At 23.6% G+C, this 25,182-nt stretch overlaps 11 protein-coding genes and 2 non-coding genes across 13 annotated transcripts; 5 read left to right on the top strand and 8 right to left on the bottom strand.

Annotated features, from left to right (window-relative positions):
- Positions 1-234: 234 nt before the first annotated feature.
- Positions 235-5,913, top strand: DDB_G0268216 (hypothetical protein; the record flags this gene model as incomplete). The annotated part of the gene is made up of 4 exons (XM_642560.1): positions 235-932; positions 1,008-1,398; positions 1,536-1,903; positions 2,094-5,913. 4 exons carry the CDS (start codon positions 235-237, stop codon positions 5,911-5,913), a joined length of 5,277 nt encoding a protein of 1,758 aa, XP_647652.1.
- An 860-nt stretch (positions 5,914-6,773) lies between these two features.
- DDB_G0268600 (hypothetical protein) lies at positions 6,774-7,475 on the top strand (the record flags this gene model as incomplete). Its single annotated transcript, XM_642559.2, has 3 exons — positions 6,774-6,864; positions 6,980-7,099; positions 7,195-7,475. The coding sequence occupies 3 exons, from the start codon at positions 6,774-6,776 to the stop codon at positions 7,473-7,475; spliced, it is 492 nt and encodes a 163-aa protein (XP_647651.2).
- A 2,097-nt stretch (positions 7,476-9,572) lies between these two features.
- enoB (phosphopyruvate hydratase) lies at positions 9,573-10,904 on the top strand (the record flags this gene model as incomplete). The annotated part of the gene is made up of 1 exon (XM_642558.1): positions 9,573-10,904. One exon carries the CDS (start codon positions 9,573-9,575, stop codon positions 10,902-10,904), a length of 1,332 nt encoding a protein of 443 aa, XP_647650.1.
- A 555-nt stretch (positions 10,905-11,459) lies between these two features.
- On the top strand, positions 11,460-12,827 carry DDB_G0268212 (hypothetical protein; the record flags this gene model as incomplete). The annotated part of the gene is made up of 1 exon (XM_642557.1): positions 11,460-12,827. The coding sequence occupies one exon, from the start codon at positions 11,460-11,462 to the stop codon at positions 12,825-12,827; it is 1,368 nt and encodes a 455-aa protein (XP_647649.1).
- A 413-nt stretch (positions 12,828-13,240) lies between these two features.
- On the top strand, positions 13,241-14,329 carry DDB_G0268210 (hypothetical protein; the record flags this gene model as incomplete). Its single annotated transcript, XM_642556.1, has 5 exons — positions 13,241-13,369; positions 13,441-13,579; positions 13,668-13,885; positions 13,969-14,042; positions 14,116-14,329. The coding sequence occupies 5 exons, from the start codon at positions 13,241-13,243 to the stop codon at positions 14,327-14,329; spliced, it is 774 nt and encodes a 257-aa protein (XP_647648.1).
- Positions 14,330-14,444: 115 nt separating this feature from the next.
- DDB_G0268208 (hypothetical protein) lies at positions 14,445-15,077 on the bottom strand (the record flags this gene model as incomplete). The annotated part of the gene is made up of 1 exon (XM_642555.1): positions 14,445-15,077. One exon carries the CDS (start codon positions 15,075-15,077, stop codon positions 14,445-14,447), a length of 633 nt encoding a protein of 210 aa, XP_647647.1.
- Positions 15,078-15,873: 796 nt separating this feature from the next.
- DDB_G0268464 (hypothetical protein) lies at positions 15,874-16,851 on the bottom strand (the record flags this gene model as incomplete). The annotated part of the gene is made up of 1 exon (XM_642554.1): positions 15,874-16,851. One exon carries the CDS (start codon positions 16,849-16,851, stop codon positions 15,874-15,876), a length of 978 nt encoding a protein of 325 aa, XP_647646.1.
- Positions 16,852-17,486: 635 nt separating this feature from the next.
- Positions 17,487-18,001, bottom strand: DDB_G0268598 (hypothetical protein; the record flags this gene model as incomplete). The annotated part of the gene is made up of 2 exons (XM_642553.1): positions 17,487-17,884; positions 17,998-18,001. 2 exons carry the CDS (start codon positions 17,999-18,001, stop codon positions 17,487-17,489), a joined length of 402 nt encoding a protein of 133 aa, XP_647645.1.
- Positions 18,002-19,196: 1,195 nt separating this feature from the next.
- DDB_G0268596 (hypothetical protein) lies at positions 19,197-19,895 on the bottom strand (the record flags this gene model as incomplete). Its single annotated transcript, XM_642552.1, has 1 exon — positions 19,197-19,895. One exon carries the CDS (start codon positions 19,893-19,895, stop codon positions 19,197-19,199), a length of 699 nt encoding a protein of 232 aa, XP_647644.1.
- A 208-nt stretch (positions 19,896-20,103) lies between these two features.
- Positions 20,104-20,175, bottom strand: tRNA-Thr-AGU-4. Its single transcript has one exon. It is a non-coding gene; the product is annotated as a tRNA-Thr (tRNA).
- Positions 20,176-20,745: 570 nt separating this feature from the next.
- On the bottom strand, positions 20,746-21,639 carry DDB_G0268206 (hypothetical protein; the record flags this gene model as incomplete). Its single annotated transcript, XM_642551.1, has 1 exon — positions 20,746-21,639. One exon carries the CDS (start codon positions 21,637-21,639, stop codon positions 20,746-20,748), a length of 894 nt encoding a protein of 297 aa, XP_647643.1.
- A 440-nt stretch (positions 21,640-22,079) lies between these two features.
- tRNA-Tyr-GUA-2 lies at positions 22,080-22,162 on the bottom strand. The gene has a single exon. It is a non-coding gene; the product is annotated as a tRNA-Tyr (tRNA).
- Positions 22,163-22,453: 291 nt separating this feature from the next.
- On the bottom strand, positions 22,454-24,500 carry gnt9 (GlcNAc transferase; the record flags this gene model as incomplete). The annotated part of the gene is made up of 3 exons (XM_642550.1): positions 22,454-22,939; positions 23,022-23,413; positions 23,483-24,500. 3 exons carry the CDS (start codon positions 24,498-24,500, stop codon positions 22,454-22,456), a joined length of 1,896 nt encoding a protein of 631 aa, XP_647642.1.
- Between the last annotated feature and the right edge of the window lie 682 nt (positions 24,501-25,182).

The raw sequence follows: 25,182 nt of genomic DNA, 5'->3' as shown, positions 1-25,182 counted from the left end.
TTTTTGTGGAACTTCATTTTAGATTTTTTATTTTTATTTTTATTTTTATTTTTATTTTTTATTATTTTTATTTTTTTTTTTTGAAAATTTTTTTTTTTTACTGTATTTTATTATTTTCCAAGAAATATGAAACATAATTTATAAAAACTATTTTTTTTGTTTTTTTTATTTTTTTTTTTATTTTTTTTTTAATTTCCTTCAAAACAAATACATATAAAATAATACTTTAAAATTATGGATAGAAGATTTTTAGAATATGAAGATATGAATGATGACGATTTAAAAGATGATGATGATGATGAAAGTTTAAATAATAATAATAATAATAATATCATTGATCAAAATAGTAAAAAACAACGTTTATATGATACACCTTGTTCTTTTACATCAAATATTGATGATAATGACGATGATTTATCCGATTTTAATACTAAAGATAATCAACAACAACAACAACAAAGACAAAGACAACAACAACAACCAATAAATTCAAAAAGAAAACAAGAGTTTCAAAAACTTTTAGATGAAACAATGTCAAAAACAAAGGAATTTAAAGTAGTATTAGGTAAACATATGTCAATTCAAGATCCAATTATTGTTAGTGATATTGTTACATTTAAGAGATCTTTAGAAACTTATTTTAATAATCAATCATCATCAAACAATGCTTTACACTCACCAAGAGATAATAATAGTTCAGAATCTAAATTACAAAGTTTTAAAGATGGTTTTGCCTTATTTATAGAGAATGAGTCTATATTAGAATTAGCATTATCACCAGTCAGATCAGAGTCTTCAAATGATTTCATTCAAAAGTATGGTAATAACTTTTCAGAAACTTGTTTAATTAGATTATTATTATCAACACCAATTGTTCAACCATTAATATTAGATGTTTTATTTGATTCAATGTATACTTTTGCTGCTGAGGAGTAAGTTATTAATTTTATTAATTTATAAATATAATATATATTAATATATTTAATTATTTAAATATATTTATTTAGTACAAATGGGTTTTGTAAGAAAATATTTTCACAACTAAGATGGTTAGATACAATTAGTGATGGTCCTCAATTATTAGCACAAATTGGAACATTACTTGGTTTATTAGATGTTAATCCAGAGTTAAAAAAAGATATTATTAGATTTTTACCAGATATAGTCGATAATGAATGTCATTCAGAGTTTATTGATATTTTAATGGGAATCTATAAAGAGAATGAAGAATTTGTTTTACCAATATTAGATGCATTGGCAAATTTAAATTTAAATTCTGCTCATTTAACAAATGTTAGAGAAACAGTTGGTGAATCATTAAGAGAATCTGATTTTAATATTTTACCAATGAGAATTACATTTTTATTATCAACAAGTTCTTCAAAAGAAAATTCAGCTGTATGTATTATTAGCTTATTAATTTATAAACTTTAAATGAGTTTTTATTAATAGTTTATTATTATTATTATTATTATTATTATTATTATTATTATTATTATTATTATTATTATTATTATTATTATTATTATTATTAGATTACATCAAAAGCTATTAGAGAAAGATTGGATTTAAAAAAACCAATATTAATAAATGGATCAACAACAGAGATTTTAAATGATCCAAATAATAAAGAAACTGATCGTGATAGAAAACCAACAGAGAATTTAATATTGGAAGCATTAAAATCAGGTATACGTTTTAAAAAGGATTTATGTGATGCATTCATTAAAGAGATTGAAGAAGCACGCACACATAATATATTGGATTTTTGGTTAATAGTTTTAATTCATTCATTTGGTCATAAGAGTACAGAGAAAATTTTTAAAAAATTAGTTAAATCTGGTTTATTATCTAAAAAATTATTAATTGAATCAATTTATACTCATGAATTTGCATTACAACAGTAAGTTTATATTATTATTATTATTATTATTATTATTATTATTATTATTATTATTATTATTATTATTATTATTATTATTATTATTATTATTATTATTATTATTATTATTATTATTATTATTATTATTATTATTATTAATATTTAATGATGATTTAAAATACTAATTATTATTTCAATTATTATTATTTAGATATTTTACAACAATGTTAACATTATGTGATTTTTGTATTAGAAGTATTGAAACCAAAGTTAGAGAATTTGGAGAATCATTTTATGAATTATTATTCAAATGTTATAGAGATGAAGGTCAACAACGTGAATTAATATCAATGTTATTGGCACATATTATTTCAGGTAATAATTCAGAGGTTAATTGTGGTTTAGAGGTTTTATATAAATTATGTTCACCATTATGTAGTGATATGTTGATAAAGTTCTCTCATGAAATTAAGAGAGTATTGGACTATATAGATACATTAACAGAATCACAAATTAGAACATTATTTAGAATTTTCGGTACTTTATTATATACAGATAGAATTTCATCAAATAGTTATAAATTAGAACCAAATGGTAGAATCTTTACAGAGCTGGATATTTTCACAAGAAAACAAATTACTTCAACAAAAATTAAATATAAAAAGATTGGTATAATTTCGATGTGTTCTCAAATTTCAAGAATTTCAAGAGTTATTATAAATCACAACAATGAATTACAATTACCAAGAGAATTATTTGAAGAGTATGAAAAATTATTTCAATCATTGTTATTAAATTGTGATAAATCAAGATTAGCAAGATCTTATCTTTTTGATGAGTTGGCAAATGTTTATATGATTTCACCATTTCATCAAAGTGTTACCAATAGTATTGGTGAATATGCACAACGTTATTTTCAAAATGATTTCATTGAATTGGTTAACCAATATGATAAATCAATGATTTGGGGCTCAATGGGTAATACATTTGGTGACGAAGGTATTTGTATTTATCCAAATCTATCAGAAGGTACCACTACAAGAGATGATAATAAATTACTTTGTTTATCCTCTGCTTTTCGTTTAATTAGAATCTTACAACCAAAGGACCAATCTTTAGAAGAGATTGATGTAATGTTAACTCATCCTTTTATAATGTTTAATAAGGAAATTGTTTCAATTAATAATAGTCATAATTTTAAAGATGATAAAGAAAAAGAACTATATTGTTTATCTTTATATTATTCAACAAATTATATTAGAGAACTTTTAAATGCTTTTACAACTTTATTGATACCTTTAAGAAAAAATCAACAAAATCAACATCAACAACACCATACTCAATCTTTACTATCAAATAATGAAAAATTATTAAATAGATTAAATATATTAATTAGTATGGAAGATAAATTTGAAATGGTATTATCTCATTCAAATTCATTTGTTATACCGCATGGTACATTTGAATCTGATCAAAGAAAACCATTTTCAATTGAATTAAAAAAGAATAAGAAATTACCAACATCAGCATCAACCACCGCAACAACAACAACATTAGCAAATTCAAATTCAATTAATCAATTAATTAAATATAATATTGATTTAAAAGATTTTGTTACACCAGGTGAATCATTAATTGAAATTGAAAAACCTTATTTAAAATTAATTAAACCATATTATAGATCATTAGATTTATCTTGTTTTCATTTATTTAAACCACAAACCAATAATACTACTACTACTACCACCTCAAAATCAAATCAAAATAATTTAGAACCAAATGGAATGTTATATTTATTAGAAGAATTTTATAATAAACTTGATACAGTTTCAACACCAGATAGAACATCTCATTTACATAATGAAAAGATACAATTACCATTTAGTTATGAACAATTTATTCTTCAAACTGGTGTAGTTTTTAGATATCTTTTAGAACATTTAAAAAATTTATCAAATCAATTTAAACAGAATAGATTGAAATTATTACAACTTATTAAATCAACCGATGTAATTGTACAACAAAAGAATGAATTACAAATTGAATTGGAAGAAGAATATGATGCTAGCAAAGATAATGAAGTTAAAAAATTGAAAAAAGAAATTGAAAAAAGATGTGATCAAATTCAATGGTCAAATAATAATCAAACTATAACTCAACATTGTATTCAATTGATTTTACAAATTTTTGAAAAATTATTTCATACAGGTGGTTCAATTAGTAAAACTGAAAATGATCATAAATTATTTTTAGATTTATTAAATTCAATTTCAACAAAAGCAAATCAATTACTTGGTGAAAATATTGATCAACAACAACAGCAACAACCAGTTGGTGGTGGTGGTGATCGTAATCAACAAAAACTTAAAATTTTTAATAGTATATTCACATTTTTCAAATCATTTATTCAAATTTTTGTTTCATCTAAAAGTTTTAAAGCAAGTTTTACTCTATTACAAGTATTAATTTCATTGTATAGTTCAAGATATATTGGTAATAAAAATATTGAAGAGATGAAATTTCAAATTCATAATTATTCTCGTATCTTGTTGGCAATAAATTGGATATCAAGTGGTAAACAAAAAGTATCATCTCAATCACTTGGTGTTTTATTAAAAGCTTATTTCGATCATACTTCAAATGAAGATGAATCTATTAAAACTTCAATTAATTATTTAAAGAAATATTTTGGAAATGAAAGTTCTAAAAAGAATGTTTTAACAACTAATTCATCATCTAGTCAATCTTCAAAAAATAAAAGAAATAATAATAATAGTAGTGATAGTGATGAAGAAAATGATAATGATGAAAAAGATGATTTAATTAATCGAGAAGCAGGTGGTGGTGGTGATGATGATGATGATGATAATAAATTCATTAATATAGTTGAAACTGGTGAAGGTATTGAATTTAAAATTTCATCATTAAATTCAACAACTTTATTACCATTTTTAAAGAGTATTTATTCGGCATTAATTAATAATTTAAAAAGTAGTATTGAAGATAAAAACCTTCAAACGGACCAAGAAACAGCATGCTTTTTCAAACGTTCAAGTTTCTTTATTTCAATGTATGCATCATTGGTTGAAACAGCAAAAGAAAGAGATAAGAGTCTTTATTTAATTGAAACTTTAAAACAAGCCGTTTCATTTGTAACCGTTTTCATAAAATTATATATTCCAGTATTCAAATCATTGGTCAAAAAAAAGAGTTTACAAATCATTGGTAGAGTTATTAAAGAAATTGAAAATCTTCGTTTACATAATGGTATTTTAAATAATATTTGTTCTCATGGTAAAGAAACTAGTGATTCCTCAATCATTGCAATGGAACCTCAAGTTAAAAAAACATTGGAATCTTTAAATATGGAAGTTAAAGGTATTTTAGCTGGTGTAAATGCTTCGGAAGCTTTTGGTACTAAAAAAGTTGATAAAAGAAAATTAAATGGTGATGAATTCTTTTCTTCTGATGATGATGATGGTGATGATGATTCAGATCAAAGTTCAGATTATTCAGATTCTGATGATAATAAAAAAAGAAAAACAAAGAAAAAGGTTAATAAAAAATCAACAAAGAAATCAACAAAGAAAATCAAATCAAATCATTCTGATGAGGAAGAAGAAGAAGAAGAAGAAGAGAAGAAAGGAGTTTCAAGTAGTAAACAAAAAAAACAAACAAAGAAAGTAGGTAGTCTATCAAAGGGTAGTAAATTAAGAAAAATGGGTAGTGATGATGATGATGATGATGAGAAAGAAGTAGAAAGTGAATCATCTCCAAATGTTAGCGATAATGAAGATTATAGTCGTAGTGTTAGTCGTGGTCGTAGTAGAAGTAGAAGTATTAGTCATCGTCGTAGAAGTACAAGTAGAAGTTTAAGTATTAGTGATCGTAGTAGATCAAGAAGTGTTGAAGAGGCTGAAGTTGGAGAACCAGAATCAAATGAAGAACTCTCTTCTTCAGAACCTGATGAAGGCGATAGCTTAGGTTCTCAAAGTGATAGAAGTGAAGATGAAGAAATTGAAAGTGATTAAAAATAAAGAAAAATCATTTTTTAAATCTCTTTTTAATCATGTAATTTTTTTTTATTTTTTTTTTTGATGAAGAATTTTTTTTTTTTTTATTTGTCAATTTGATTTTCAGACCAAATTTTTTTTGTTTTTTTTACCAATCAAACACCAATTCAAAAAATTTTAAAAAAAAAATCAAAAAAATAAATGTAACCAAAATGTAAAAATGAGATATTTCGAGATTTCTATTTTTGCATTTTGTTTTTTTTTTTTTTTTTTTTTTAGATTAATGTTTTATAAATTTTCAAATAAAATCAAAAACAGTGACAGTGTTGCACTGTTTTTAATTTTATAAAAAAAAGTAATAAAATCCATTGGTTGAATTTATTATTTAAAAATGCAAACAAAAAACTTTACAGTTAGGAAAAAAAAAAAAAAAAAAAAAAAAAAAAAATAAAACTTTGTGATTGTTTTATTAAAAATCACAAATGATTGGTTATCGCTAAAAAAAAAATTTGTTATTAAATTTAATATATTTTACCACTGCTAAACACAATGATTGATTATTGAAAATTTTACAGCTCTTTTATTATATTATCTTTGATTAAAAGGGGGTTTTTTTTTTTTTTTTTTTTAAAAATGCAAACAAAAAACTTTACAGTTAGGAAATTTTTAAAATTTTTTTTTGAAACACCCTAAGATATTCTTTGATATTAAAGTGGTAATTGATTCAATTTTTTTTTTTATATTTTTATTAATTTTTTTTTTTTTAAAAAATAATTTAATTCATATCAAAAAAAAAGTATTTAACCAAATTTTTTAAATTTATTTTTATTATTTAAAAAATATTCTTTAAAGTTAATTCAAAAAAAAAAAATTAAAAAATGATGGTCCCATATAGATTTCTCAATATTGTCAATGGTCTCATTAAATCTAGCAATGAGGCAGCAATGAAAGACGTTGTTTATGAATTAGGTAATTATTATTTTTATTTATCTCTTTTTTTTAATCATTTATTATCGAAATCCTAACTTTTTTATTTTTTTAATTCTATTTAAAAAATAAAAATTGTCACCAAAAAAAAAAAAAGTTGATGATGATGAAAAGGTAGGAGGTTTTAAAATTTATTTAATTGTAGAATCAACTGCATGGAACAAGGCAATCCGTATTTATAACTCTGATCATGTTGATTCTGGTTTAGATTATTGTGGTACGTAAAATAAAAAAATATTAAATTAATCACTTTCAAAAACTGGAATACAAATTATTAATAATTTAATATAATTTTTTTTTTAAAATTAATAGAGGTTAAAGCAGGTGATTCAACAGGTAAACCAGCAACCTCTGATCCAAAATACAAAGTAGATTCTGAAAGAATCAACTGGCCAAAGAATGATGATCCAGTTAGATTATGTTTCATGAAACCAGGTGCTTTTGGTGTTTGGACTACTGTTTACGATATTAACATTCCAAAAGAAGATCGTACCAAATTTGGTGGTAAAGCTCTCTACATTTACTGGAGTAATGATGGTACTAAACTCTTCTCTGAACCAGCCAACAGATTAAAGAAGGGAAAACTTTATTAAACATTTATGTTTTTTCAATTTTGTTAAAAAGTATTTAATAAACAATTATTTTTTAAAACTATTATTCAATCTCTTTTTTTTAAAATTATTTTTATTTTGTTTTGTTTTGTTTTTAAACAAAATAATTAATAATTTTAAAAAAAAAAAAAAAAAACTTTTTCACACTTTCCCAAAGAATACCACCAAAAAAAATAAAAAAAAAAAAAAAAAAAATATACATTTTATTAAACCTTTTAATTTTATTTTTAGTTTTTAGTTTTTTTAATTTATTTTTGGTTTTTTGGATTCTAATTTTTTATTTATTAATGATATCATCCTCTTTTCAAAATGCCATAGTGCACAGATAAATCTTTCCTTCTCTGACATTTGATTAGAATTGATTAATTTTATTTGTTTAGAAATAATATTTATATTTTATTATTATCAACCTTTCTTTATGATATAGTGCATAGATAAATCTTTCCTTTCTCTTTCATTTTATTGGTATTGATTCATATATTTTATTATATTATATTATATTATATTATATTATCTTGATTATAATTGAATGTAAATCATTTTTATTTGATAAAATTACTTTATAAAAAAGAATATTAAAGTTAGATTTAATTTGTTATTTATTTATTTATTTATTTATTTATTTAATTTTTTTAATAACTTTACCTTTTTTTTTTATATTTTATAATATCAATCAACTTTTATCTAAACCTTTTTAATTTTTAGAGTTAGATTTGTTTTCTATTTGTTATTTTTTTTTTTACATTTGTATAAATGATTATTTTTTTTTTTTTTTCAAACAAAGTTTCTATTTTTACGAGATCATTTTCAATTTTTTAAAATTATTTGAAATTAAAAAAAGGAAGTTTTACTATTTTAAGTAAAATCCAATAGCCAAAAAAGAAAATTTCCAAATCTGGAAATATTCAAAATAAGAAAATTGTAAAAGGGTATTATTTAAATAAATTCTTAGTATTTTCTTAATAAAAATTTAAATTTATTTTTTTTATAAAAAAAAAAAAAAAAAAAAAAAAAAAGTGAAAGCACTAAAAAAGTATTATACAATGTTTTCAACAATTACTTTTTTTAGATAGATATTGTTCCAATTATTTTGAAATATAAAACTTTAAATAAAATAAAAATAAAAATAAATATTAAAAATAATAAATAAAATAAAAATAAAAATAAATTAATATAATAAAAGTAATTTTTTGATATCCGTACATAGAAAAGAGTTTTTAATACTACTTTGTAATATTACAATGAATTTTTTATTTTTTTATTTTTTTATTTTTTTCTTTTATTTTTTTTTTTTTATTCTTTTTTTTTTTTAGATTATTTGATATAAAAAATAAAATACAAATAAACTATTCAAACAAAGAATTAAAGTTAAATATTTACCACAAAAAAAAAAAAAAAAATAAAAAAATAATAATATTTTAATTAAAACTAATAAAAAAAAATAAAAAAATAAATTAATAATGTTTGTGGTATGGGGGTTGAAAATTTATGTGTCACAAATCATCGTAATCATCATCATCATTTTCTTCAAATAAATCATTAGAGATTAATTCTAAATCAGTTCAAATTAATTTTGGGAAAAATTTAAAAATGATAGCTTCATTTTTTAATAAACTTGGTCCAAGAGGTGGAGTTTAACAAATCAAAAACTCGTTTTACAATTATCAAATTATGCCCTTACTCTGAATTACTATTTTTGAATTTTTTATTTCGATCAATTAAGAAAATAATATTATTCGCCCAATGGAATATAAAGAAAATATATTGAAAGAAAGACCATGATAAAATTATTATTATTATTATTATTATTATTATTTTTTAAATAACCCTATCAAATTTAAAATTTTTTTTTTTTTATTATTTTTATCCCACCATTTATTCATGGAATTTTTTAATAAATATTCATTTGTAAACAATTAATAAAAAGAGTTGTATAACACACCACACTCTTTTTTTATTTTTATTATTTTTTTTTTTTAATTTAAATAATTATTATTATTATTTTAAATAATTTTATTTATTTGAATAATTATTTTTTTATTATTATTTTTAATATTTTAATAATTATAATTTTAAAAAATGAGTATTGAATCAATTAAAGCTAGAGAAATTTTGGATAGTAGAGGTAATCCAACATTAGAAGTTGAAGTATGGACAAGTGAAGGAATGTTTTCAGCCAAAGTACCAAGTGGAGCATCAACTGGTATTCATGAAGCATTTGAATTAAGAGATGGTGATAAAAGTCGTTATTTTGGATATGGTGTTTTGAATGCAATTGTTAATGTAAATAATTTAATATCACCAACATTGAAAGGTATGAGAGTTGATAATCAAAAAGCAATAGATGATAAAATGATTGAATTGGATGGTACAAAGAATAAATCAAAACTTGGGTCCAATGCAATCGTTGGTGTATCAATGGCAGTGGCAAGAGCAGCCGCTTCTATTAAAGGTGTGCCCTTGTACCGTTACATTTCACAATTGGCTGGAAATAGTAATATTCGTTTACCAGTACCATGTTTTAATGTTATTAATGGTGGAAAACATGCAGGTAATAGACTACCATTTCAAGAGTTTATGCTAGTACCCATTGGTGCACCAAAATTTAAAGAAGCATTGCGTTATGGTTCAGAAGTCTACCATTCACTCAAAGAGATCATCAAGGAAAGATATGGTTTGGATGCTACAAATGTTGGAGATGAAGGTGGTTTTGCACCAAATTTGACTTCACCTGAAGAAGCATTAACTCTGTTAGTGGATGCTATCAATCATTCGGGCTATCAAGATGTTATTAAAATTGGTATTGATTCTGCTGCTTCAGAATTTTGGAATCCAAAGACTTCAAAATATGATATGGATTTCAAGAATATAGGATCCTCACATTTGAAGTCTAGTTTAAATAGTGGTGAGCAATTAATGTCTAGATATTTAGAGATTTTAAAAAAGTATCCAATTGCATTCTTTGAAGATCCATTTGGTGAAGATGATTGGGAAAATCATGGTAAAATTACAGCTGCAATTGGTAATAAAATTCAAATCATTGGTGATGATTTACTTTGTACAAATCCAGAAAGAATTAAAAAAGCAATTTCTGAGAAAACTGTAAATTCATTATTATTGAAAATAAATCAAATCGGTACACTAACTGAAACTATTGAAGCTGCAAAACTTGCAAAAGAAGCTGGTTGGGGTTGTTTAGTTAGTCATCGTTCAGGTGAAACTGATGATCATTTCATTGCTGATCTTGTAGTTGGTCTTGGTACTGGTGAAATAAAATCTGGTGCACCTTGTAGATTTGAAAGATTATCAAAATATAATAGATTAATGAAAATTGAAGAAGAACTTGAAAAACTTCATAGATCAAATGGTAATTCATTTGAGTATGCTGGTGAAGAGTTTTATCATTTTTAATAAAAATTAAAAAAAAATTAAAAAATAAAAAAAAATAAAAAATAAAAAAAACGACTAAGAGGAAAGGGATTTATTTTATTTGGATATTTATGGTAACTGGAGATAATCTTATTAAAAAAAAAAAAAAAAAAATACATTATAAAATAAAAATTAAAAAAATAAAAGATAAAAGAACAGCTGTCATTTTTACACATTTTTGTCCTTTTTAATCATTTTTTATTTTTATTTTTTTTTTTATTTTTTTATTTTTTTTATTTTTTTATTTTTTTTTTCGTATTATAATCTAAATGTAACCTAATAAATAAAATGTTAAAATCACCCATCGTTTTGAAACAATGTTTTTTTTATTTTTTAATTTAAAAATTTTCATAAATAAAAGTTGCTTTTGTTAAAATAAAACAAAAAAAATAGACTTTCAGAAAAATGAAAATTTCATCAGTATAGGAAATTCATTCAGTAAACTAATGATAATTTAGGTAAAAAAAAAAAAAAAAAAAAAAACTATTTAATAATTTTTTATTTTTATTGTTATTATTTTTATTAACTCTTTACAAAATGAATAAAAAAGAAATTTTATCATTATTAGAAATTAAAAAAATATTAATTATTGTTGGTGGTGATAAAACTGAAAAAGCAAGTGAAATTCCAAAATTATTTTTAAATGATAATCCAACAAATAAAACAATTGTTTGTACAGAAGCAAAAAGAAGTAACGCAATTAAATTAGCAGAATTAGTTTCAAAACAAATGAATGAACAAGTTGGTAAAACTGTTGGATATGGTATTAGATTTGAAGAAAAAGTTTCAAATGAATCAAAAATTAAATTTATTACTGATGGTTTATTAGTAAGAGAGATGATTGTTGATCCATTATTAAATAATTATTCAATTCTAATTATTGATCAAGTTGATGAACGTTCATTAAGTACTGATTTATTATTAGCATTATTAAAGAAATTAGAAATTTCAACAACAAAAAGACCAGATTTAAAAATTGTTATATTAACATCAACCAATTCAAATGCAAATGAAATTAAAAATTTCTTTGGTTCAGATAATGTTTCCACTCTTTCATTTGGTAATGAAGATTCTTCAATAACAACAACAACAACTACTCCTGAAATTGAAAAATGTAAAAATCTAACACCTTTTATTTTACAATTAAAATCATTTAATATTGATAATTTAAAAAGTTTTGAAATGATTACATCACCATCATTAGAATTAATCAATCAATCATTGAATGAATTATTTAGATTAGGTGCAATTTCATCAAATCAAGATAATGGATCATCAAAATTAACATCAATTGGTAATACTATGGTTGGTTTACCATTAGAACCAATTTATTCAAAAGTAATTATTGAATCTGAAAAACTTGGTTGTAGTGAACAAATTTTAAATATTATTTCAATGTTACTTATTAATAACAAAAATGATCTTTTTATTAATAGTAAATTATCATCATCAGCATTAATTGATAGTCAAAGTGATCATTTAACATTATTAAATGTTTACAATTCATTTATTTCAAATAAATGTTCACCAATTTGGTGTAATGATAATCAAATTAATTTTCAAACGATTCAAACTGTTCAACAAATTAAAAATCAATTATTAAATTGTTTAACAAAAGTTTCAGTTAAATTATTATCATGTAATGATGATGGAAGTAGTAGTAAACAATCAACTGATCATATTAAAAAATCATTTTTATCGGGTTTCTTTAACAATGTAGCAAAATCAACAACTGATAATTCTTATGAAACCATTGTTGAACCAATTCGTAAGGTTTTGTTACACCCAACTTCTTCTGTTGTTCCAGAGTCTAATCAATTTGTCTTGTTTGGTGAAACTTTTAAAATTGATAGGAGTGAATACATTAAAGACGTTTCTGTAATTGATCAATCATGGTTACGTTGAAAATAAAAAAAAAAAATAAAAAAAATAAAATAAAAATAAAATATCTCATCTCACAATCATTGTGATGATCACAACCAATATAAAAAATTATCAAATATCTTTATTATCTATTAAAAAAAAAAAAAAAACTAAAATAAAATAATTAAAATAAAATAAAATTTGTAAACATTTTAAAACGGTTTTTTTTTTTGCTATCTTGGTTTTTTGCGGATCTTAATTGATTAATTATTAAAAAAAAAAAAATTAATATCTAATTTCTTCGATAAGCAATCGATTATTTTATTTTATTTAATTTTTTTTTTTTAATTATTTTTTTTTTTTTTTTTTTGAGATATATTTTTTTTTTTTTAAAATTAGATTTTTTTCTTTTTTTTGAATTATTTTTTTTTTTTTTTAAACAAAAATAAATAAAAATGGAATCTATTGAAGATAAAAAAACAAAAGTAATACATATTAATGATGTAGAGTTACAAAAACAATTTTCAAATTTAGCATCTTTACGAGATTTTGATTTAAATAATAGTGTAACATGTAAAAAAAATGTAATTATTAATTTTATTATATTTTAAATAAAGAAATTAAATCTATAGATATTGATATCAATGGAAAATAGTCAGATATTTCAGATGCTACCACCAATCAAACACTACCACAACCATTTGTTATGTGTGAATCAGAATGGTCGGAGAAGGTTTATTTTTATGTTGGTTATAAACAATCAGAAAATACTTCAGTTTCATACCGTTTTAACAGTAAGCCATTATAAAAACATTACCTTTTTTAATTAACCATTATCTTTAAGATTATTAATAATTTTAAATTTTATTTTTTGAAAATTAGTTGTAGCAAAGCCAGTTGCATGCTATTTAAGATATCTTTATGACCAAAGAGTATCCGGATTTGATGTTGACACTTCATTAACACAAATGAAAGGTTCGTCCTTCATAAAAGCTTATTCTCTTGAATCCCAACAAGGTCTGGTAGAAGGTATTGCAAAATGTGAAGAGACATTAGAATTAACCACTGGTTATGACTATAAACAAATTAATGATGAAGAGGTACCTCTATAAAACAAAAACAACAATCCATTCCTTTTTTTTTAATATTTTTTACTAATTTTTTCTTTATTTTTTACCTATAGCTTACTCATGTAACTCAAAAATTATCAAATAATTATTACTATGTTTACCAAAACTATATGATTTATGCATTCGAGTAAGATTTCCATTTAAATAGTTTTATTTTTTTAATTTTACCTATTATCTAATAACCAAATTTATTACTTTAGATTATTGGAATACGATTATTATAGAAGATATAAATGGCTCTTTGATTCAAATGGTGTTGTTGTTTATGATAATGGATCACGTGCCTTCATGTTATTACCAGTTTTAAGAAGTGATTCATTTGCTTCTAGATATGATTCATCAGGTTATTCAACAATTTCATTTAATGATGCTGTAAATTATTTAATGAAAGATGGTGCCAAAAGATGGCAATAATTATTTTAATTTTAAAAATTTTAAAAAAATAAAATAAAAATAAAAAATCATTAAATGTTATTTAAAAAACTGATAATAATTTATTTTATAAATTAATTTTAAAAAAATAAATTATTTAAACTTTTGATAATAAAGAAGCTGTATCTTCATTTTTGGTTGTTTCAACTTTTCCAACTGTTGTTGGTTGTTGATAAAAAGCTTGTTGAATTGGTTGAATATTGTACATAACTGGTTGAATTGCAAGAGATGCTGGATAGACAATTTTAACTTTGGTTTTCAAAAACATACATTTCTTTGAAAGTTCAATGTTAACTCTACGAATTGCAAAGACATTATTAAAATTAATTAAGGTTTTTTCAATTTTCTCTTGAATTCTCTTTGAGAAATATTGCACACAAACTAATGAAACTGTAATTAAAGAAATTGCAATTGGGAAAATAACGACGAAAGCCAAAGGACTAAAGAATAAAAGAGTGATTGAAACTACTAATAAACCGAAAAATCCTTTGATTGGAATTTTTTTAGTTTTTGATATTCCATTTATTTCTTTAATAATACTTTGATAGTCTTGTGGAGCCATTACATTTGTCAATTCATATGGAAATGTTTCAGAAAATCCCTTTAAAAATGAACCTTTAAGTTGAGTTTTTGAATATTGGTTGACAATATATTTTTCTTGGTTTATTTCATTTACTGGAACTAACAATGGTTGTGGAATTTGTTGTTGAAATTGATTTTCAATACCCATTTTTTTATTTTTTTATTTATTTATTTGATTTATTTAATTTATTTATTATTTTTGAAACTGATTGTTCTTTTTTTTTTTTTTTTATCCATTTTTTTTTTTTTTTTTTTTTTTTTTTTTTTTTTTTTTTTTTTTTTTTTTTTTTTTTATAATCATTATTAATTTTTTATCGATTTTTTAAGATAAATTAACCATTTTTAATATTGTTATTGAATATAACCAACTTTGCAATATTTTTTGTTAATCTAAAAAGGAAACCCTATGCCAAAACTTAAAAAAAGTCACATAATTTTGTTAAAAAACTCATTTTTTCAAGATAATTTTTCATTTTTAAATACGTGTTTTTTTTAAAACGTTTTCATAATCATTGGTGGTCATGTTTTTTTTAATATACAATTTATTATTAAATTAATTTTTTTTTTTAATAAAAAATCTGACACAAAAATCTTTTAACATTCCAAATTTAGCTTCCACTCTTTAATTTTTAAAAATAATTGTTTGTTGGAATTATATATTTAATTTTTTTTTTTCTTTAATATTAATATTAATGGAAGTTGATTTATTTTATTTATTCATTCGGAATTTTTTTTTTTTTCTCTTTTATTTATNGGATTATTTATTTCACTCCAATCAATAGTTTTATTTATTATATGCCAATGTATTTGTATTTGCAACTGACTAAAAAATTTAAAAAAAAACTTCAAATCTCCCCCCCTGTCCCCTGTCCCCTGTCCCCTGTCTCCTCCCCCCATTCATGATAGTTGGATCTGGTTTAAATGCTTTGTTGTTTGTTTGTGGTTTATAAATGAGTGTATAATTTTGTTGTTTGGTTTTTTGTTAGTGACCAGTTTTTGTTTCCATTGCAATTTTTATATATAAAATATTTTAATTTGTCGTGGTTTATGAAGTTGATTGTGTGCTGACAATTGAAAAACAAATGACCATAGGGATCATTATTCATTTCATTGTTGCAAATGGGGCAAACTTTGTTGTGTAGGTGATTAATCGGAAGACATCTAGCATGGAATCTTTGCATTGTATCACGGCCTTTTGGATCTTTTAATTTTTGAATTTTGACAAATAGTTGGTCGTATGTGTATTTCCATAATAGTTGTATTAATTGTTGGTGCGAAGTAAGAAGTAGATCTGAATATTTCTTGCCAATATAGTCTTTTGATTTACATTGGTGATTGTTGAGTATTGTCGAGTAGATTTCTTTGAGTGTTGGTGGTAGTGGAATATTATTTGTGGTTAATGTTTGAGAGGTTTGATTTTTTATTAATATTGGTTGTAGGATTTTAACTTTATCTTTTAGATGTCCAATTTGAGTTGCATAGTTTTCCCATTCTTTTTTAATTTTTATAAGGTATGGAGAAGAGATTGATTTGTTGATGATTTGATCCATCCAACTTATCATGTATATTGAATTGTTTGCAGATATATGCATTTGTAAAAATCTGTTGTATATCCAATTCTTTTGAGCAACTTTTCGTAATTGTATATTCCACATACCCCAACCACCTTCTTTTAATGGTTTTAATGATCTATCATAACACATCAAAGGTAATTTTGCACGTGAATGGATGGTTGATGTGTTGTTTTCAATGGAATTGGTATTGAGAGTTGGTGATTCAGAATTTGCGGAATTCATAAACCATGAGATTAATTTATTAATTTGAATTTCTTCATCTTTTGTAAATTCTTCAAGGTATGATAAATATGTTATTGGTGTGCCACTAGTTTTCCATAGTACTAATGATTTATTCAGTGTTTTCATTGTTTCTGGTAATTTCCTATGTAAACCATTATTATTAAAGAAATAGCCTAGGACTCTTTCTGATTAATCTTTTTTGGTTATTGGTATTCTTTTTGATTGTGGAACGTTGTTTATTATGTGTTTATCAGTGATTTTGTGGGGGTTGATTTCTATTATTGCACTTTTGTCAAAATTTAATGATGATGATGTTTTAGCACATAAATTATCGAAATGTTTGATTGATTGTTGTTGTTCGTAGTTGATGTTGTATGTTGTAGATTCGTCTGCAAATTGGGTAAATTTGATTTTAATTTGTGGATTGGATGAAATTGGTAATCCAATTATTGTATTGTCTGCATTTATTGTTCTTGCTAATATTTCAATTACAATTACAAATAAAGTGGCTGAGATTGGGTCACCTTGTTTTACACCTCTTTTAATATCGAATTTTCTGGTGGTTTTACCATTAATTGAAATTTTTGCTTGTGAATCAAATAATAGCTTGTGGATTAAATTTATTAATTTTATTGGTATACCAATATGAATTAATGTTCTTTTGATAGTATTAAAACAAGGTGAGAGATAGAATCAAATGCTTTAAAGAAGTCAAATAGTGTGATTATACCAGGGAGGTTTTTAGATTTGAGGTAGTTGATTTATTCATTGATGTTGATGATGTTGTCTATGATGAATCTGTGGGGTACGAAACCAGTTTGGTTGTTGTTGATGATGAAAGGAAGTATTCTCAGAAGACGTGCATTGATTACTTTTGAGAGGATCTTGTAATCAGTGTTTAGAAGTGTAATGGGACGACGATTTGATATGAGTAAGGGGTTGCCTTTCTTGTATATTGTGTGTATAAGACCTTCGGTGAATTCTGTTGTGATGTGGTGAGGATTTTCTAGTATATCGTAGAATAATGTAGTGAGAATTGGTTTAACTTGGTTTAAATGATTAAAGTAGAAAGCATTTGTAACGCCATCTGGACCGGGTGATTCGTTGGGGTTACAGGTTTTAATTGCAGCTTCAACTTCATCTTGTATAAATGGTGAGTCTAAACCATTCAAATATTCATTTTTTATGATGGGCCATGTGTTTGGCATGAGCTGGTGAGTAATTGGACAACATATTTGTAAGCTATATAGATTTGTGTAGAATTCAACAAACGCATTTTCAATTTGGTCGGGGTCGGATGTAATGATGTTACCATATTGGATTGATTCAATTTTTGCATGTTTTGATCTTTTGTTTAGTATTGCTGATAGATACTTGCAAGGTATTTCTCCATTTATATGTTTTTTTAATATGTTTGTGTGGTTTTGATGTAATTTGTTTTTGTTACATATAATATTGTATTCAGCGATGCATTGTTCTTCAAGATGTTTGAATTTTGCTGCTTTTCCTAATAGTATTTGTTTTGAACGTTGAGTTTGTTTGTCTTTGTTATATTGATAGTTTTTTAGAGTTTTAATAATTTTTGATTTTACTTTTGACCAGTTTGTAAATTGATTGATTGATGTGTTATTGTGATTAGTTATTAAATGATTGATAATATTGATTGCTTCATGGTTGGATTATGATCTGATAATGAAGATGGAATTTGGTGGACTTGTGTATATATATTTTCAGGGTCTATTCTATTGTATTGAGTATATATTCTATCTAATCTGTTGCCATGTGTATGAGTTGGAGTGTTTTTAAATTCACCTTGATCAATTAAATGGTGTTGGTATGTGTAGGATTGGATAATATCATCTTATAGTGAATTGTCGTTGTGGATAGAGTTGAAATCTCCTGCGATAATAGATACATGTTGGGATTGGTTTGGTATTGGGTTTGTTGAGTGGTTGTGGAGAAGTGTTTGTAGTGAAGTTGCATATGAATTCTTTTTGATGGTATTATTTGATGCTGGTGCGTAAATTCCAAGAATACCAATTGGTAATTGATTTGGAAATATAACGTCTGCTAAAATAGCTCTACCATGGTTGGATTGCTCATTGATAATGAGTTTTTCCCGTTATTATTATTTGAAGAATCACTTTTGTGTGAAATTTCTTTATTGTTTTGGGATTGATTGGTAATATCAATTGTTGATATGTGTTTGAGTTTGAGTGTGTTTGGGTTATGGTTAATGATGATTACACCATTTCCTCGTTTGGTGACAGAGATGATGTGATCGGGAAAATAATGTTTAAGTTGTAATGGTGATGAATTGAGTTCAGTGAGTATTGAGATTGTTGGACGAGGTGGAAGTTTTGATATAAGTAGTTGTAGTGTGTCAACAGCTTTTTGGTAGGAATTGTGTTGATTGTTTGGGTTTTCAGTGAATCCTCTACAATTCCATGTTATAAAGTTGATTTTTGAGCTCATACCTTACTAGGTTTGGCAGCACCAGTATTGACTGGTTGTGTAGTCAGGGCATTGCTGCTTCTTCTTGTATTTATTGTATTTGGAGTTGGTGCACTTGGTTTGTTTGGTTGGGATTGTAGAGGTTTTTGTGGTACAATTGTTGGATCGGTTGGATTGCTCATTGATAATGAGTTTTTCCCGTTATTATTATTTGAAGAATCACTTTTGTGTGAAATTTCATTATTGAGTTTGTCTATATTTAGTGCAAGTTGGTTTTGAAGGTTGATTATTGAAGTTAATTTATCAACGTTGCAATTTACGAAGGCAGTTGCACCAATTATTTTAAATGCTGATGGCGACAGTATATCTTCGAAGAGTTTGTGAATGTTTTTGTGAATTTGTTGGATTCTTGTGTCATCTTTAGAGGTTAATTCTTCAAGGATGTGTGGTTGATTAAAGTAACACTTAATGTTGATGGTGTTATTGTTTTTTTCTAAGAAAGAGAGTGGTCTTGTGATTGATGGAGGTGCAATGATATCTAATTGATTATCAAGTCCTTTGTTTAGTGAGAGTTGGTTTGTTGGGGTTTGTTTTTCAGGTGTGTCGATTTTTGCACTTTTGTTTTTTGTTGTTGAGGTTGTGGAGGTATTATTTGTATTGGTTGTGATGTTATCTGTATGATTTAACTGTAATTCAGTTGAGTGATCACCAGCCATTGTTGAAAAGTATAGAAGACGATAGCCCTTGCTTTATTGAGCAAAAAAAGGGTAAAATTAAGAGGAATGAATGTGGCGGTGAAGATATAACAGTGATTTATTTATTATATGTATAAATTCTCGTTTATTTCTTTTTTCTGTACAATGATAACTAATTCATTTCCAATCAAGATTCGAACCCTCGACTTTAAAATTTTTTTCAAAAAAAAGGCTCCTATGAGGATCGAACTCATGACCTCTTCCTTACTAGGGAAGCGCAATACCACTATGCTAAGGAGCCATTTTTGAATATTTTTTTTTTTTGGTAAAACCAACTCAAATTTTTTGATTTTTTGATTAAATTGTCATAGGAGCCTTTTTTTTGAAAAAAATTTTGATTTTTTGATTAAATTTCTATCACAAAGAAGACAAAACAACTATATCAATGATTGCCTAAACTTATGAAACCTAAAGACAAGAGAACTACCACAGAAATCTTGGAAATTGGAAAGATACCTCTACCAAAGTGAAAGTAACACTCCTAGTTACAACGATAAAATAAAAAAAAATTTAGAAAAAAGTTTGGTTATTCGGTAATTGATTCAGTAAGTCTAATCATATGAAGGATTATGTATCAATCCAAGAAAAGAAATTATCAAATAATAACAGTTGAGAAGGTCAACAGATGACTTATTTTAATTAAACAAACAACTACAAATTAAAAAATTAATAGCAATAGCAATATCAATAGAAATAAAGAAAGAGAGAATATTATAAAAAAATAATAAATTGTTACTATTTTGGTAATTATATATAACAAATAAAATTAAATAAATTAATTTGTTTTATAATAAATGTTATTTATTTATTGTTATTGATAGGTATCAAATAAAAATTGTTTTAAGGTAGTTGGTTTTCTTTTTAACAATGTTGAAAGATCAGTTTTAAGGATATTAAACTCATTATTTTGAATGGCCAAACCAAATGCAACTGATAGCTGAATATAAACTTGAGGGACACCAAATCCAGTTAAAGTGTTTTCAAATGTTGCAACATCTGGACTTGTGTATGAAATAGTTTTACCACTGATTTCAGAGAGAATTTTAGCAGCATCTTCAAATGATGAACTTTCTTCATTTGAAATGATATACTTTTTATTGAGGTGATTTTGTTGATTTTCATCCAATAATATATTTACTGCAGCTTCAGCCATATCCTTTCTAGTTGCATAGTTACCAATACCATTACCTGCTGGGAAAAAAATACCATTTTCTAAAACCTTTTCACCAAAAAAGAATTCGGTTAAGAAATCAGTGTAAAGAATATTTTGAAGAATTGTGTAGTTGATACCAGATTTTTCAATCAATTCTTCAGCAAAAATATGTGGTTTTCCAACAAAATCAATTGAAGAATTTCCACTTTTTTCAACCTCTTCTTTTCTTAAGAAACTTGTGTAAACCAAGTGTTTAATTGAACCTACTTGTTTGGCAGCTTTAATTACATTATTATGATGATCAATTCTATTCTCAATATCACTTGATGAAATGAATAATAATTTTTCAATACCATCAAATTCCTTAACTAAAGATTCTTCATTTGAATAATCACCAATTCTAAAATTTAAACCTTTATCTTGGAATTGTTTACCTTTTGATTCGTCACGAACCAATGCAATTATTGATTTTGGATCAACACCATTTGATAATAAAAATTCTATTGAATTTTTACCAAATTTGCCAGTACTACCAGTAATTAAAATTGACATTTTATTTATTTATTTATTTTTATTATTTATAATTTAAAAAACATAATTTCTCTTTTTATATTTTTTTTTTTCCTTAAAAAAAAATAAAAAATCAAAATAATTTTAATTTAGAAAAAGATAAAAAATATTTCTTATTCTCAAACCATATTCTCAAACCATATTCCAAAAAGAAAAATTTTAAAAATAAAATGAGGCTTCGAGAAATAAAAATAAAAAAAAATCATGATATTAATTTTAAAGATATTTTTTTATTTTTGTAAAAAAAAAAAATAAAAAAGTATCCCAACACGTGATCAATAATTCTATAATTTAAATATTGGGAATAAATGGAGGTCAACCATTTCCATTTGTGTGTATATAGACAAGTTTAAAGATTTTATCTTCAATTATTGTTGATAAATCGAATCGACCCTGCGACCTTATTTTCCATCAATAAAAAGTCCGGCTTGCCAGATTCGAACTAGCAACCGATTGATCACTTTCAATACTACAGTCAATCGCGCTACCATTGCGCCAAAGCCGGCTGATGAAATTTTTATTTTTTTTACCGGTCCAGGTTCTATTTTATCAAATTGAGTGATGTTATTAAAAAAAAAAAAAAGTTCTATTTTAAAAAATTTATTTTATTTTCTATACTGCAACCGATTGATCACTTTCAATACTACAGTCAATCGCGCTACCATTGGGCCAAAGCCGGCTGATGAAAATTCAACTAATGTTATGTTAAAATAATAAATAAATAATAATACAATAAAAAAAAGGGGGGGGAGGAATTATTATTAATTATTTATTTTTATTTTATTTTTTTATTTTTTTAATCTTTTAAATATTTTTCAATTATTGCATTTTTAACATCAGTTGTATAAACTTTACGAGTAAAGTAACTCCAAGTTTGATTATTAAAATTATTTTCAACTTCTTCTAAACCAACTTTTAAACCGATTGCACTATTATACCAAGGGATGAATCTATAATTTGAGAAATCCCAACTATCAGTTTCATTGAAAAAATAAGATTCGCTCTTTGCCAATTGAAAGAATGATTCGTCTGGAATATAAGAGAACTTCATAGAGAATAATCTTTTAATTGCTTTAAAATCTGAAATTAAATAATTTGCAAATTTATATGTTAAAAAATGCCATTGTGATCCTTCTTTATATTTACTTCTATCCATTGTATGTTCCATACCTGAACATCCACAAATACCACTATTTTCATCATTATCATCATTATTTTGAAAATTAAATCCAACAATATTACTTTTACCATCTTCAATTGTTTTACATTCTACCCATGGTTTCTATATATATATATATATATTTATTTTTATTAATAATTAAAATTTAAAATAGAATTAATTAAATAAATCAATAAATATTTACATTATATCTAATAATTTCTTTTTCTTTATCTTCTTCATTTAAGAAATTTCTTTTAATATTACCATTACTTGCAAAGAAATATTCTAATTTTTCAATTGTTTTAATTGGAAAATCATTAATTGAGAGATTAATTACATGTGACCATTTCTCTTTTCTACCAGTTATTGAATGTCTATGTTCTAACATATCAAATAGCTTTGTATATGATGCAATTTCACTATAAACTAAAGCAATTGAACCCCATGCACCATCGAATCTTGTATGTAAAATCTCAATATTATTTGGATAATTTGAATTTAATAATATATTATTCTTTATTTTTAATTCATATAATTTATTTATAAATGATTTCAATTGATTAATTAAATTTTCATCTTTAAAATTATTATCAACTATATATATATTAATTTGTTAGTAATTTTTTAATAATAGTTTGTTTATCACATTCATTATTTACTTACTATGAATAACATAATAATGTTTTGGTTTATAAATATTATCAAATAATAATTTTAAAGCTTCTAAATCAATTTTATGAATCATTAAGACAAATGCTAATTTTGGTTTTTTATGATTATCATGTTGGTCGTGTTTTGACATGAAATGATTTGTATTATATTTTAATTGATAAGTGATATCATTATCATTTGATTTAATTAGATAACTTATCATTTTCTTGTCATTTTCAGTCCATGGTCCATAACTTGTTAAAATTGATTTAATTATATCATTATGTTGTGGAACTTGATTTAAATCTGAATGAGTTGAATCTTGTAATTTTGTTAAAGAAATATTTGAAATGGTTCTAAACTTTGACCAACAACAAATACTTGGTGCACTTGATATACATTTATCAGAGGATACTAAATTTGGGTTATAGAGATACTCAATATTCATCTTTACTTGTGTACATGCATTATTTATATCAATAATCTCACATCTGTCACCATTAAATCCATAAGAACAAATGCATTTACTTGAAAATCCAATTCCACCATTTTCACAATTAATTTTATTCATTGATAAAAATTCAATTGAATTATTATTATTTATTATTTGAATTTTATTTTCTAATTTTTCTAATAAATTATTATTATCATTATTATTATTTGATTTTTTAAAAGTTGGTTGTGGTCTTGGTGATCTTTTCTTTTTTAAATAATTTTCATGTTGTGGAATTTTATTATTATCATTTTGACCATTGTTTTGATGATTTTTTTTTAATCTTTCATCATTATAAAATTTATTATTATTATTATTTTGATCTTGAAATTGATTAACTACAATTTTATTATTTGTATTTTTATTAACATTATCAAAATTATTATTATTATTATTATTATTGTTGTTGTTGTTGTTATTGTTGTAATTGTTTCTATTATTTTTAATTGATTCTGGTTTATTTGAATTTTTAAAAAATGTTATTGTAATTATTGTTAATATGAATATAAACAAAAAAAGTAAATGAATCTTTTTCATTTTTTTTTTTTTTTTTTTTTTTTTTTTTTTTTATTTTTTTTTTTTTATTTTTTTTTATTTTGATATTATCTTTCTAAAAATATATGTTTTAATGTTTAATGTTATTTAAAAAAAATTTTTTTATTTATATATTCATTTATAAATGAATTTAATAAAACAAAAAAAATAATAATTAAATTATATTATAAAAAAAAATAAAAAAAAACCCACGAAAATTATTTGTTTTTTAAATATTCACACACCATAACCATAATTATTTAAATAAATTAGAAAAGTTTTTACAAATTCTCTTTGTAATTTGAAAAAACAGATACATTTTTGGTGGTGGGGGTGGGTGATATAATTTTGGAACAAAACTACCATTGTTAATTTTATTGTTTTTATTTATTTGTTTAAAAAAAAAAAAAAAAAAAAAAAAAAAAAAAAAAAAAAAAAAAAGATTGTTATTGTTGTTTGAAAAAAAAAAAAAAAAAGAAGATTATTGGATTGATTAAAAAAAAAAAAATAAAATAAAATAAAATAAAATAAAATGGGATTAAAAAAATAAAAATAAAAATAAAAAAAAAATAAAGTGAAAATAAAAATATCTAGTGTCAGTGTCAGTCTTTCTTTAAAGTGATATAAAAATCACTTTTATCTTTGTATGAAATGGAAAAAAAAAAAAATTTTTAAACAAAAATTA

This window comes from Dictyostelium discoideum (genome assembly GCF_000004695.1).
Source record: "Dictyostelium discoideum AX4 chromosome 1 chromosome, whole genome shotgun sequence".
In the NCBI taxonomy this organism is placed as follows: Eukaryota; Evosea; class Eumycetozoa; order Dictyosteliales; family Dictyosteliaceae; genus Dictyostelium; species Dictyostelium discoideum.
Note: the sequence above shows the minus strand (reverse complement) of the source record. Positions and strands in the feature narration are given on the sequence as shown.